Source organism: Conger conger, chromosome 12, assembly GCF_963514075.1.
Source record: "Conger conger chromosome 12, fConCon1.1, whole genome shotgun sequence".
In the NCBI taxonomy this organism is placed as follows: Eukaryota; Metazoa; Chordata; class Actinopteri; order Anguilliformes; family Congridae; genus Conger; species Conger conger.
In genome coordinates this window covers 32,602,934-32,617,375 of record NC_083771.1, presented here as the reverse complement: position 1 = coordinate 32,617,375, position 14,442 = coordinate 32,602,934, and the positions used below count along the sequence as shown (strand labels likewise).

The 14,442-nt window shown below is 40.8% G+C and overlaps 1 protein-coding gene across 5 annotated transcripts in view; it reads left to right on the top strand.

Annotated features, from left to right (window-relative positions):
• Positions 1–14,442, top strand: part of LOC133142050 (EGF-like repeat and discoidin I-like domain-containing protein 3) — a 102,553-nt gene that overhangs the window by 25,092 nt on the left and 63,019 nt on the right. For 3 of the 5 annotated variants that reach the window (XM_061262988.1, XM_061262987.1, XM_061262985.1), the window contains 2 exons: positions 5,227–5,253; positions 13,221–13,349. In XM_061262988.1, the coding sequence (XP_061118972.1) occupies positions 5,227–5,253; positions 13,221–13,349 (156 nt within the window). Of the gene's footprint in view, positions 1–5,223; positions 5,254–13,220; positions 13,350–14,442 lie in introns of all 5 variants that reach the window. The other 2 variants (XM_061262986.1, XM_061262984.1) reach the window with 1 other exon arrangement.

Sequence of the window (14,442 nt, the reverse complement as noted above, 5' to 3'; positions counted from 1 at the left end):
AGGTGAATATTAATCAGTGAGACACAGGTCACTCACCCAGGTGTGTTTACTTAGCACGTGTGGCAGGGAAGGTCTCATTATTCCAGCACTCTGCTCCCACGTACCGCCAGCTGATTGATTATCCCTCTTGAAATTTGAGACCAGAAAAGACTGGAATTACAAGGCAGCAAATGGATGAACTGTGAAAAGTGGGTGTTTGTGGCTATCAGTTATTGTACTTAACATTACACGTCATGCTTAATATAACGCATCAAAAGTTGAGCAGAGGCTTCTTTTGGCTAGCAAGAAATGTGTACCAAGTTGATAGCGATGATCTTGAATGATCCAAATGAGAAAAGGGCCAATCAGGGGGTGCATTATTAGAGTAGGTCGTCTTCAATAAGACCTGTTGCTTTCCTGGATGATCTCCAGGAATAGGGTTGGGCAGCCCTGACTTATAGTATTGTCCTATTAATTAAAGATCTGTATAAATGATACTAGGCTGTACAACAAACTACACTGTAGAATTTATCTTGTAAAATTATATAAAATCTATTTTTATTATTCATTGAAATTGTATAACTATAATGTAATGGTTGTCTTACTATATTGATTGTTGGTTGGAAGCTTGAATATGGCACTTCTGTCATCTCCTTCAGGTTTTTAACCTACATTTCTTCAAGTTAATATAAATAAATGAAATGTAGATGGAATATTCTGTGGTTTTAATGGGCATCTACTAAGTATATAGAGAATGTAGCCTGTTGGTACTGAAATCTGTGTTGTGTTTGTGGACAGCTCATATAGCATTACTTTCACATATATGCTTCAGGGGTATCCTCCTGCCTCCAAACTGCTTGATGTCGATGGAGGGAAGATTTCTTTAGCGATTTTATTTCTTCTTTTGCTGTGTTGGAAGTGCTTTCTACAGCGCTCCATCTGCCGCGTCTCCTCGGTAAGCAGATTCCCCCGCGTGTCACTGACTGGACCGCTTTCTGGCTTTCTCCTGCTTGCCCTGCCACCTGCCTCACAGCACTGCATTTCCCCTAAGAGCCTGCTCGGATACTCTTACTTCCTCATGCGCAAATGTCTCAGCAAACATTTACCCTTTTTCTTCATTTAGTTATTGAGTTATTGCTGGAAAGCTTTTGCTGGTATTCCTGCGCATAATGTTGTATATCTTATAATTATACATCCCATTTTTTGATTTTGTACCCCTCTGCCAACACTTTTTTTTATCTAAGGCATTCCAGATTTCTATCCTTTAAAGCACTTTTAAGAGCAATTGAGAAACGGATACTGTAATTATGAAAACGAGATACAGATAAGTGCCTCCAGCAGTGGTGGAAATGATAAATTTATTTGCTGATTCTAATTATTTTGTTCAGTTCAGTACATTCAAATCACTGACTGATTTGTTCACTGATGGGATCAGTTCAACAAGTTTATGAATTTGTTCACTGTGTAGGCCTACAGTGGCATCATTACTGCTCAGAGATACTAATATATCCAAATATTTCAAACCAAGATGGAAAATGGAATGCAATTAAATCAAACAGTTTTGCTTGGTTATCTATTTGACCTGTACAGTTCATGCAATGTCCCTTTCACACACGCTTTATTTCCCAAGGCCACATTTCTCGTGTGACTCTGCTCATAATTCAGGATCTTTTACTTAAAATTACGAGATCTTTCTTTCTGCATATTATGAGATTTTCTCCCTTGCCAGGAAGAATTCTCGTAATTATGACACTGATCAGAAAATAATAAATATTCAGAATGAATACGATTGTATAAAGCAGGGGTCGGCAACCCTGGCCCTGGAGAGCCGCAGGGTGTGCTGGCTTTCGTTGTTACTTGGCATTAATTGATCAATGAAGGCCGTTGATTGCACAGTTAACTCACCTCACCCGGTTTCTTGGGTCTGAATCGGTTGCTTATTTTAAGGTGGAGACGAAAGCCAGCACACCCTGCGGCTCTCCAGGACCAGGGTTGCCGACCCCTGGTATAAAGTATAAAGTGCCTTGAGGTACGAAAGCAGTGTCCTACCCGGGATTTCAAACGGCAACCCTGAACCCGTGCCTTAATCATTCTACAGTATTGCTCTGCTGCACCATTGTACCTCACTGCCACCTCAACTATTTTAACCCATAATGGATAAGGTTGTAGGATCTAGACAGGGCATACCAGATCCTGAATTAGCAGTCTTACTCAAAGACATTTTATGAAAACAGGCCCAGCTTGCAGGTAATTTTCACATTCCTCTGACTGTTCTTCTGCTCCTAATACCTTGCATATCACACATATAAATGTGTTTCCGAGGGGTGTCCGTGGATGAGTCCGATGCTGCTTTTCTGCCCCTGCCTTGGTTGGTCAGCATTGATTTGGGTCACAGTTTGGAGACTAACACTTTCTCATAGAGCTTCATGTGAGCCCCTTGCAATGCAGAGGAATCACTGGGATTCAATGCCTGTGTTGGTGGCACAACCATATGGTCTGCCATAACTTTGCATTAATGGACCATCCAAGCCAGGTCTCTGGAGAGAGACATTAGTGTACACACATGCTGGTTTGAGAGACTTTTGCCATTGCTCCGCTGATGCAGGCTTTTCAACTCCTCTGCCACCTTCAAAAGGCGGGAGTGCATTCGACGGGATGTTCATGCATACGAATGTGAATAAGCATGGCAAGCAGAAGCCGTATGACTTTAATGACTTTCCCCCCCCATTTCATCTCGACTAATTGGAATTGGCAGTTGTGTCCCTCAGGTAATGTAGAGGTGTTGGCAGTCCTCTGATATACTCTTCCGTGAGAGGTGTAAGCCCGTGACATGCTACAGGCTACACATTACTACAGGAAAGAATTGGTGCTAATCGGACAAGAGGTTTATCTCTCACTGGTGAGAATTCATTGCCTGCGGGCATCTGGGGTGAAGTTGGGAATAATGGAGTAACCAGAGGTACCCTGGCTGATTTAAACAGCCCTTGGATGAGGGAAACTGTCCTGCCATTGCACCCCAGTCATAATTGTCTAAGCGTGAAAGTACCACTCATGCCCAGTCTTATCGCAGTGAGCCACTCATGATGGCCACCTTTCTAAGCAAATGTATTAATCAGTTTCAACAAATGAGACACCTTTGTTTTGTGTTCGGGGGAAGGCTGCCTGGATTAGTGGCTTGTTCAGGGAACTTCACCCTTCTTAATGGTCAACAATGACCCGGCGCTATGTTTAACAGCAGAGAAAACTCACTAAATGATCTTTTTTCAAGTTAAAATTTGATGACGAAGTTTGTGATGAGTGACCGGTTGTTTCTTCATGCAAAATTGATTTGAAAAATAGAAATTCAATTGAGCTGCTTTATTTTAGGGGTTTAGTGAAGGCGGGTCATTTTTTACCTTTAGTACAAGGGGAGTATACAGAATGTTAAGACTACGCTGCTCTTGTCCTCAGTAAACTTGAACACTGTTATTTTGCTGCACCGTTTCATTTAATACTGTTAGATATATAATGAAACAATTCATGTTGAGTACCTTGCTGAAGAACACAATGACAGTGACTTCATTGGGAGTAAAACCTGCACCCTTTCAATTACAAACATGGATTCCTAACCATTATACTACACCTCTGTGGTATCCCATTAGTTTACTGTGTAGTTGACATCGATGCTTCTTACGTAGATTTTAGGCATTGCACCCTGGGTGCTGTAGTAGAACCTTCAAAAAAGCCAAACCCAGCTGGCCCAGCATGGTTTCAACACTGACAAAAGGGGTATCCTTGTCTCCCTAGGGGATATTCTTGTTAACTTGTAGTTGATTGTAGCAGGCGTTCAACTCCAAGTCTTCAGTGTCGGTTGTCATAACACAACTTTGATTCAAATACTAACAGTAGAAATACTTTTCTTGGAAATACACTCAAAATGGTTTCCACTCCTCACAGTGCATCTGTGGTCTTTGAACAAACAGAACCTCATCCTTTTTGGATGAACTCACTGAGAAACCAATATGCTGTTATGTTCTTTTTCTCTGAGGTCAGCTTTACTGAAATAGGCTTCTGATGCACCAGAAACCAATATGACATTTTGGCCTGAGGTGTAGCCTACTAGATTCAGTCCAATGTCCTCTAAGGCATTGGCAGTGGTTTAGCCCCAGTTGATGCTGATTGCATTATGTTGTGACTTATCTAGCTAGTACAGGAACATAGCGTGACTTTCCTTTGTGTGGCCTACTGAGAGACCCATGCAGCATGATTACAGTTTCTTTGACTTATGTTGGTCAAAAGGTAAAAACAGTAAACGGTACTATCAAGTGGTACTATATTAGTAATACAGAAGTGAAGTGTGATTCGTATCAAATGCTGTTGCGTGAATCGCCCATCTTCAACATTTTGGTTGTGCTTCTACAATACAATGCTGGCTCTAAAACATGATAAATGTCCATGCAATTTATGGTGCACTTCTTGAAACCTGGCAGGGACTTTTTTCATTCTAACCCAATATTACCTCATTCAACTCAGTACAATGCTGAGGGGAAATGGGAGAAGTGAAATCTGTTTAAAATGTATCCTCTACAGCTGAGGTGAAAAGCTCACCACACAGACTCAGTGTTCACACACAATCTGATTTATCCATCCCCAGTGTGACTTTCATATCCGGTTGTAAATACTTAATATGTCATTGAAAATACTTATGTCACGATGATCAAAACTTCAGCCCCTTTACCATATGGAGCGATGCAATAAATAACAGTGAAACCGTGTCTGGAATGGTTTTTGTCTTGATATGATTGCTGATTTGCATTTTTAATGTGTTTAAAATGGGACACAGTCTGATTACAAGACTGAAAAGTTCCTGCTGTTTACATCAACACTCAAAACAGGGGTCTTTTAAAAAGCTTAAACGGTCAATGTACTGTAGCAGTCAACCTGCAGTGAAAGACAAGTTGCAGATCAGTATTAATGTTAACTGATTAAAAACATTAGTTTTGTTCTTCAACTGAGACATCAGCAACAGTAGTTAGTGTAGTTGAAGCATCTTTTATACTGTAAGAACTGCACTGAGACTGGTCACGCAGAGTTTCCAGTAAAATATAATCAAATATTAATTGATTTGTTTGTTAATGGATGCGTATATTCTTGAATGAAACATAAGTTTACCCTTGATGCATTATGTTTCTGCATAGGCACTTAGTTGCTACTACATTAACTTGTTTTGTCTCTCTCTCTGTCTGTCTCTCTGGTTTCTGGCAGCAGCCGATGGAGAGGACCCTACTTCAGCAGGTGGGATTTTTGTCGACCGTGTAATTGTGCCGTTTCCCCTCATGCCACTTCTGCGCTTCCATTTTACGATTCTGTTGTGAACGCAAGCCTGCCTGCACTTTCCAGCCTGTGCCTTTCCCCACTTGCTGTTACTGCACTGTTTACGAGCCTCTTCTAATAAAACCCCTCCATTATGTTCTCCATAGTTTTTATGCATGTACTTTTAACATTTTCTTCTTTCATTTTCAAGTATTTCTTCACTAACCCCAAATGTACCTAGCGTTTTCTGTCCGGTATTGAATGCTGAATGTTGTGAAACTGTGTTTAATATGCAGCTGAAATATGTTCACGTATTGAAAGTGGCGTGAGGCGAGCCACTGATGTGGTGAGCCCCTGATGTAGGGCGTTAAAATCCCAGCTGTGCTGTCCTGAGCCTTTCACTTTCGCGAGCCTCTGCTCTGGAACTTTGCCAGCTCTTGGTTGAGAGGTCTGCTGTAGGCGTTGACACTAATTTACGGTCTTTCAGTTGAAGTGCCGGTTGTTGTGAGATATGGCATCAGGGGAAAGTTACACCGTGATCAATTCATTTCTGCAGTGTAGGCTCAGCTCCATCTCTTTCTCTCTCATCTCACCTCTGTGCTATATATAGCACGGCGCATCCCGGCCTCCCATTGGCTGCGACTGCTCTGTGCTCATCAGCTCATCTCTGAGGGGTTCCGCACTCTCTGATCTGAGAACCTTTTCAATAAGTTTGACGATCACAGCGTGCATCTGCATGCACCTTGATGTTAGTTACATTGCAGCATATTACATTAGTTTAAGGGCCCGTATATAACACAACATCAAAGATTGAGGTTCTATGCTCTGTGCTCAGTTATGCTACTGTAGAAATAGAAAGCAAAGAAACTGCTGTTCTTTCTTCTTGAATTTTTGTATATTTTTTTAAAGCTCTGTGTAAATAAACCTCCTGTGAAATGTGCCCACTAGTTTTCCCTGCTGTGACAGGTAGGGGGACTTTGGCTGAATGAAATGAGAAATCAATGAAATTGCTAATATATATCAGCAGTTAACATTAATTGGAGAACATTATTGTGATTTATTTCTCTTTTTATTAGCTACCTTGTTATTTGAATAATTTATTAAGTATAGCCCAGAGTAGACACATGAAGCTGGAATATGGGCCTCCTTGGTCATGTGCTGATCTGTGCAGTGAAGGAGGGAGTTCAGACTAGGGGGTGGGCCAAAACATTGAAGTGAGGTAAACATAAAAAAACTTGAACACATTGCTTTTCAATTATTGTAATTAAACAAATTAAGTTATTGAGACAGGTAATAATTCAAATTAAGTCAATGTGGATTTAACAGGGCATTCTCTTCACATATGATCTTTAAATACACCAATCCCACACTTGTCAGACATCAACAGTTCAGAAAGGTAATATTTGTGTTTACTACCAAAGCTATTACATTTGACTTTTGCGTATCCTGGTATGCATTTCATACATCAGGTACACTGGTGATTTAAGAAAATTCTGCATATGATTATTGAAAATTATAAGGAATACTGCACAGAATTTGCAGGACAAAATTATGTTCATTTTGCAGGGCTTTTTTTTTTTTTTGTTCCTTGTCCAAATCATAACATTTATTTTTTTTGCAATCAATTGTGGAGTCATTCATGATTCATTCATAGATCGAATGCAGATTCAGACCTGATGTCTCATCTTTCCATCCCCCGTCCCTCCTTTCATTTCAATAGCTGCCATCCGTGTGGGAGAGACAGGGTTTAGCATTTGTGCAAGTAAAACGCGATGCCGTTTCCATGCGTCATAGCAGCTAGAACCCCATAATGAACCAGCCCCTACATCGAAGCTCTTCCCTGCTGTGAGAACCTGAGAAACACTTAAGTCCTTTGAAGTGCGCAAAATGTACATTGTTCGACAGAGTCCCGTTCGTATCACATCAAACAGTGGGAATCTCGTTGTTAATCATATGCAGAGCCCCCGGACTGAAATATAATCAAAGTCGAACTCGATTTGAATGCTGTCTACTGCCGTCTTGAACATGGCTATGTGACCCCCACGTCCTTGGTTACCCCCTTGATAGAAGTACTCATACGATACTTCAGATTGGTATGTTTCAGTTTCCAAGGGTAGGGAGTAAATACAATATTCTAGTGCTAAGAAAACCACATATCTGATGGCTAAACCTGTGGCCTAGCTGGTAAAGGTTAATCTTCCATTTTGTGTCTGGTATAGGTATAAGAGGCATAAGACCAGGAAATGCGTTGCTTGGATATTATTAGGCAATATTTTTATTGCCTTGGGGTGAAATTTAAGAATGTGTTCAGGGCAGTGTACCATAGACGTGGATAAGGTAATTGATAGCTTTGTTCTCTCTGGCCTCTAGGTTGCATTATGGACTGTGATGCTTCCCCAGATAAGGCTGTTTTTAGTGCAGGGTCAGTGTAACATAAGAGTTAGGAAACTGGTCTCGTAACAGAGGTTATAAGTTCAATTCCGAGGTGGGGAGCCACCATTGTACCCTTGAGCAAGGTTCTTAACCTGAAGTGCATCAGTAAATATCCAGCTGTCTAAATCGATTTCACATAAACATGTAAGCTGTATATCATTGTGTGAAATAAAAACCCTCAAAGAGCATGAAACCTAAGTCCTATATGTATATTATTAATCATCTGATCTTAGAAAACACCTACATTTTCTGATTTGTTTGATCACATATTGTCATGATTACCAATCAGGAAGTTTTAGAGCTATTCTATTTTTGTTCAATTTACAATTGCAATTACACCCCCCACCCCCAACTTCTTCCCTTTACAACATAGACCTGTAATTTCATATTACACCCACGTTAGTGAAAACCGATCATGAAATTGTCTGAGACGTTTGATTCAGTTAGAGATTTTTACTGGGCTGTCTTTGGCAACAAATAATTTGAAATTAAATCTCTCCATTTGGAGTTGCTGTAGCACCTAATGTATCTGCACAGAGCATCAGAAACAAAATGGATCCCATTGTTCACCTGTATGCAGACAGAAATATTGTGGCATTCTCACAAGTAAGGCAAAGGAATGTTGATAGAGTTGAGATCAGTTATCATGCCAGCCTGAAAAGATGAAGAAAACAGAGCTGGGAGAAGGCCTGTAGCATAGTGGTTAAGGTGCATGACTGGGACCGGTCGGTGGTTCGATCCCCGGTGTAGCCACAATAAGATCCACACAGCCTTGGGGAAGATTGTCTCCTGCTTAGTCTCATCAACTGTACATCGCTCTGTCTGCCAAATGCCATTAATGTAATGTAATGAAGGCTCTTTGAGGTACGGCATGTTTGAGATCTAGATATCAACTGTAAAAGGCTTTTTGATCATAGGTCCTCAAATTTTTGCACACTACTGTAACTGTACATATTTACAAATATGGTTTGCCAATCACTGAAATGAACTGAACTGTGTTTGTGGGGTGAAAAAATGAGTGAGCTTAAAGCTAGAACAAATGTTGATTGAGGCCACAGTGCATAGCAGAGTAAAGACAGCAGATGTAGCCACGTTCAAGGGTATCAGTGTCCTCAGTGTCTTCATTTATAAAATGGAAAAGAACATGAGTGCTTGCATCCTCTTTTGATGTGTTCATCTGCATTTGCGGGCTTTCCATGAGGGAGAGAGACACGAGACGCTCCGTCAGTGGAGCAGGAGAGAGACACGAGACGCTTCGTCAGTGAAGCAGGAGAGACACGAGATGCTTCGTCAGTGAAGCAGGAGAGACATGAGACGCTCTGTCAGTGGAGCAGGAGAGTGACACGAGACGCTCCGTCAGTGGAGCAGGAGAGAGACACGAGACGCTCCGTCAGTGGAGCAGGAGAGAGACACGAGACGCTACGTCAGTGGAGCAGGAGAGACACGAGACATTTCATCAGTGGAGCAGGAGAGAGACACGAGACGCTCCGTCAGTGGAGCGGGAGAGAGACGAGACACTTCATCAGAGTGGAGGTGCTGTTGCTCCTGACATTTTCATGGCATTTCCTTGCTTTCAAGTCGATATCGGACTTTATTAAATTTTTCCCCATCGCCCGATATTTAGGGTTTGTTTAACATCCTTGGCCCAAGTCATTGTGTTTCAAGACTATTAATGCGTTTTACGACTTTTTGATTCATGCTTTCATCTTTCTGACAGAGTTAAATGTTAACATGTCCTGTCTGTCCTTTTTGTCCTGACAACAACAAAAAGTCACACTTGAAATTGCCAGAAATACCTTGTCGTGTCATCACCTATGTCCTTCTGAAGGAACTATTTTCATCAAGACATCAGGAAAATCAGGATGCAGATGCACTCAAGCATGCAAAATATGACTACAAAAAAACAGTTCCCATAACGGCAACAGTTCCATTTAATCTGTTCTAGAGCTCTGAAGTACCCCCAGTTACATGCATCTTGATCAATGGACAACCTTATTGATTGATCTTATTCATGCAGTATTAAACAAATTTTAATATTTTAGATATGATAGATATCATTACTAATGTAATAAACTGGCTAATCCCTAGATTCAATGTCATTTTTTACCTGAGATATAACTAACAACTGAATCAAATTGTTATTGTTATCCAGTATACACTTGGATAAATGTCACAGAGGGATGTCCGTTGAATCTACATTCGATGATGGTAGATTCACAGATTCCTGTTGATGGCATAGAGCTGAAAAATGGCAGATATTTAAAAACTCAAAATCTGATGAACAAACGTTACAAACATTAACTGAATTGCATTATGAGGAAAACATGATGGGTGGCATTCAGTCTTCTGATTAAACCTCGCCTTGTAGACCTTTAATCTCTGTTTTTTAGTTCCCTAAATGACACTTGAGTGCATTCTCCATATAATAACTCATCAACTTACAAATCGCTGCCGTTTTATTATTTAATGTGTTAATGATGGCATTTCCTAAATCCTCCGCTTGATATTGTTGGTGGGGGACTATGAAATGTTTTCTGAGGATTGTCAGTTTATAGAAATCACTGTTGCTGAAAGTCACCCATCTGCAGCCTGTTTTTCCCCCCGAAGATTGGTAGATGTAAGAGATTTACAGTTTGCCGTTTCCCTGGGTGAACTGACCTTTTGATGTTTTTCAAAGATGTCTTGCATGTCTTGAGAGGGAAAGTCCATTTGCACATTTTTTAACCTTTGAATTAAAATTTTTGAGATGCATATCAATCACACTTCTCCCCCACTCACACCGTACAGGATATAACATGATCATAACATCATCAGTAGTCTGCTTGCAACACACAATAGCCAAGATAGCAGATGCACTGTGCAGCGTTGTTACTTCAATATCATGTAGTAATGTGTTGCATATCAGATGTGAACAGAGAAATGGCAAGCTCTCAGTTGCTGGAATGGTAGGGATGCAGTGTGGGAAAAAATACTGATGTCTTTTTTCTTTTTTTGCCTTGATCATTCCATCTGGGAATCACCTTGTCTAGTTCGAGATACAATAATCATCTGCACTTCGATAACTGAAGAGTGACTGACACATGTAACAATGGAATGAGTATCAGGACTGTCAGTTTGTTATGAAAATGCTTTTGCGCCCAATTGCCCCTCCCCTTCCCCCAGATTGGTGTGTCTTGTAAATGTGTCATACAAATCGCCTGTATATCCATCTTCACATGCATTGTATGGGAATGTGCTTTTATTTTCAGTGTGAGCTGTTATGCCATTATTGCTCATCATGTCAGAATGTTAAGATCTCTTGTCACACTATCCCCCTGTGAGGAGTCCACAGTTTCCACAAAGCACCCATTGTAATTAGAACCAGGAATCTTCCATTTTACATCAAGACTTGCACACAAATGGTCTAATTTCAAACATGTGAGGCAGTTCTAAGTTCCAGGGGCTATCATGAATGCTTAATTCCATGTTTGCTTGTGTAGAGCCTATTTGGGGATATATATTGCATTATGCATTGCATACATTATTCAATATATGTCACGCTCATGAAACATAGGGTACATTAGAGAGGGAGCATTGGTAATGTTTGAAGATCAAAGTTGATCACCCACCCTTCATATCTCACTGTCAATCTTTTCCTATGCTGGTAATTGCCTTCTATAGCACTGCTGCCTGCCAATGACTGATCTTAATGTGAATTATGGGCCGTTTCCCCCATTTCAAACGCTTGTAAGCATGTGGTAATCTTCCATCAAAAAGAGTGAAACCAGTAAAACCATCTTTGATGGTCATCATAAGAATGGGGCTTGATCATATCTATTTTAAACACACCTTCTCTGTGTTTACATCTCTATCTGGGAATTTCTACATTATAGACAAACCTGCTATTTCAAATTTATAGCACAGATCCTTTTCCTAATCAACATAAGTTATATGTATTATTTGTTTCATACATTTGTAATTAAGGTCTATATGTGCCATTCTGTGTGTGGGTGTGTGTGTGTGTGTGTGGGTGTGTTGGAAACCCAGCCTGTATTGAACTGCACTTTCAATAAACTTGGTTACCATCTAGGACTTGATGCCAAATTTAAATATTAAAGTTGCCTGCTTCTGTTATAGTTTTGATTTGTTGAGATTGTATTTTTTATGAAAGTCCTTCACAGTTCACAGTCTTTATGAGGTGAATTTATTTCTCCGCTTAATGTTCTAGTAAACTGACAGTGAGAAATATGAGGTGTACAACCTTTGCTGCAATGGGGAGAAAGGGAGACTGTTAGTGTTGATTATCAGATTGAGTGAGTGAGTGAGTGAGTGAGTGAGTGAGTGAGTGAGTGAGTGAGTGAGCGAGCGAGCGAGCAAGTGGATTGTAGAGAAAGACGACTGAGACTAAAAGTCAACATCCCAATTCAGAATATGTATTCTGATTGCAGATGGATAATGCAGTGTTGCATGTTTGTTGACTGGGTTTATTTCAAAGAGTCAGAAAGACAGAGAGTCAGAGAGACAGAGAGACAGAGAGTCAGAGAGACAGAGAGACAGAGAGTCAGTTCTGAGTGAGTGGTCTGCATGCTTGCATTCTGTACCACTTTCTTCTGCAGCTTTCAAGCTGGAGAAAACTGATGATCAAGTTCAGTAAATCTTTGGTCCCCAAAATATTTTTGTGGCCTGAATTGCTCTGATACGTTAAAATGTTGTTTGAATTGTTCAATGTTGTCATCTCTTGTTCTCATGATCAGCTTGTAGCATGAACCTCACAGGCATACATATTGTAGCTTCTTTGCTTTTTCTCTTGAGTGGCCTTTCTCTCCACTCTCAGCTGAAATCTGTGATTGGTATATAGATGGATTTTATAATGATGGAAAAGATGTTGCAGTCCAAGAACGACACATTTGAAAGACAAACTGCCTGGCAACCAGTGCTAGTTAGAATCTTTGGTCAGCTGTTGTTCAATACAAGTGCCTGTCTGTTACTGAGACAAGTGAGACTACTGAAAGTGAGTCATAATATGTAATGCTAACTGAAATCAGGATATAGTGCCAGCACACATTTTTGTCCCTTTGCAAGCTCCGATCAGCATTGTACAGGCATCACAGAGATGAATCGATTCATATTTTATTTTGAATTGGAATTATCCGATTATCATTATGTCTGGCTGTTGCCGATTTTAAATGTAAAAATGTGTGAAAGGACTGATTCACTACACTAGGAGCAGGAGGGGTGAGTGGGCAGGGGGCGGGAAGCCCATGGGCTAGGGCCAAGTGAATCCTCTACTGCAATGAGCTCCACTGGTTTATTAAAAGTGCTTTAATTCCTTCTGTGTGCTTGCTATATCTGCTCGGTGGCAGTTCCTGCAGCGCACAAGCTGCGTTGTTACTTTACATCCAGGAAAACAAAAAAAGATGAGAAAAATCACAAATGCATAGATGAGTCCAACATACACTGACTGAACTCCTTCCCGAATGGAATTCAGTCCTGAACCTTTTAAACCTTTATGTGAGCATTCTCTTCTTCATTTTCAGGGCCTTGTCACCCAAATCCCTGTCACAATGGGGGGATGTGCGAAGTCAGTGAGACATACAGGGGCGACACCTTCATTGGATACGTGTGCAAATGCCTTGCTGGCTTCAATGGAGTCCGCTGCCAACACAGTGAGTTTACTGTTCTTATTTTACACACACACACACACACACACACACACACACACACAAAGTGTCCGGATATTCAATGTTCAATCCGCATCCACAATATACAGCATAACCAAGTAATACTCTAAAAACACAGCTGAAGTGAGATTTTGCTAAGAGGATGTCAAAGGACCTTCTGTGGGCCCACTGCGGTAAAAGAGACTTCGTAATGCATCATAGATGCAGAGTATTTGCCAAAAATCCATACTAAGAAGCATCTTCACAAAGGTGAGTTTCCCACTGAGAAGAACCGGGACGAACGCAGCATGCTTTAAACGAGGTTAGAGATGCAATGCTCCCGAACACACGTTGACATTCGCTCCAAATAAGGGAAAACCTTTATCTTCTATCTTCAGTACTGTGCAGCAAAAAGCTGTGCGCAGATCATATTCCAGGATGAGAATATCACCACCCTTTCTACACTCTTCTCATTGGCACACATTTCTATTCAGGGAGCTTTGTCGGAAAACTTTTATCAGATGCAGTACTCAGCTGTGAGTCAAAAGGACAGTGCTGATTGAATCCAGGCCATGGTTTTCACAACATTTCATTTTGGAATGCCAAAATGTCTTTCATTAGTTGGTGTGATTGACTTGCTAATTACATCTGTCACACACAGAATCCCTGCCCAACCTAATCAATGTCTTCCTATCAATTGTCATTGGAGACTTTGAATCCGTCCAGCCTTGAATGAAGATTGACTGAAGATTCACAGGTTGGAGCAGTAGCAATTCGTAGCTCTCTGGAACTATTCAAGTCATTAATAGTTCTTGGTACTTCTGTGAGTAATCTGAATATACAACAGGCTTTGAGTCACTTTGGGACAGTCTTTGGGACTAGCCCCTGGTGTTCCTTGTTTTTTGGTGATTTCATGAATGCAGTCCCCAGCTGTTTGAGATATATACCCAGTTGCTCAGTTGGTCTCACAATTGTGTGGAAGTACTGCATATACACTCAGTGACCACTTTATTAGGTGGACCTGAACACCAGCTTGTTAATGCAAATATTTAATCAGCCAACCATGTGGCATGCATGCATGAAAGCATGCAGAAGACTT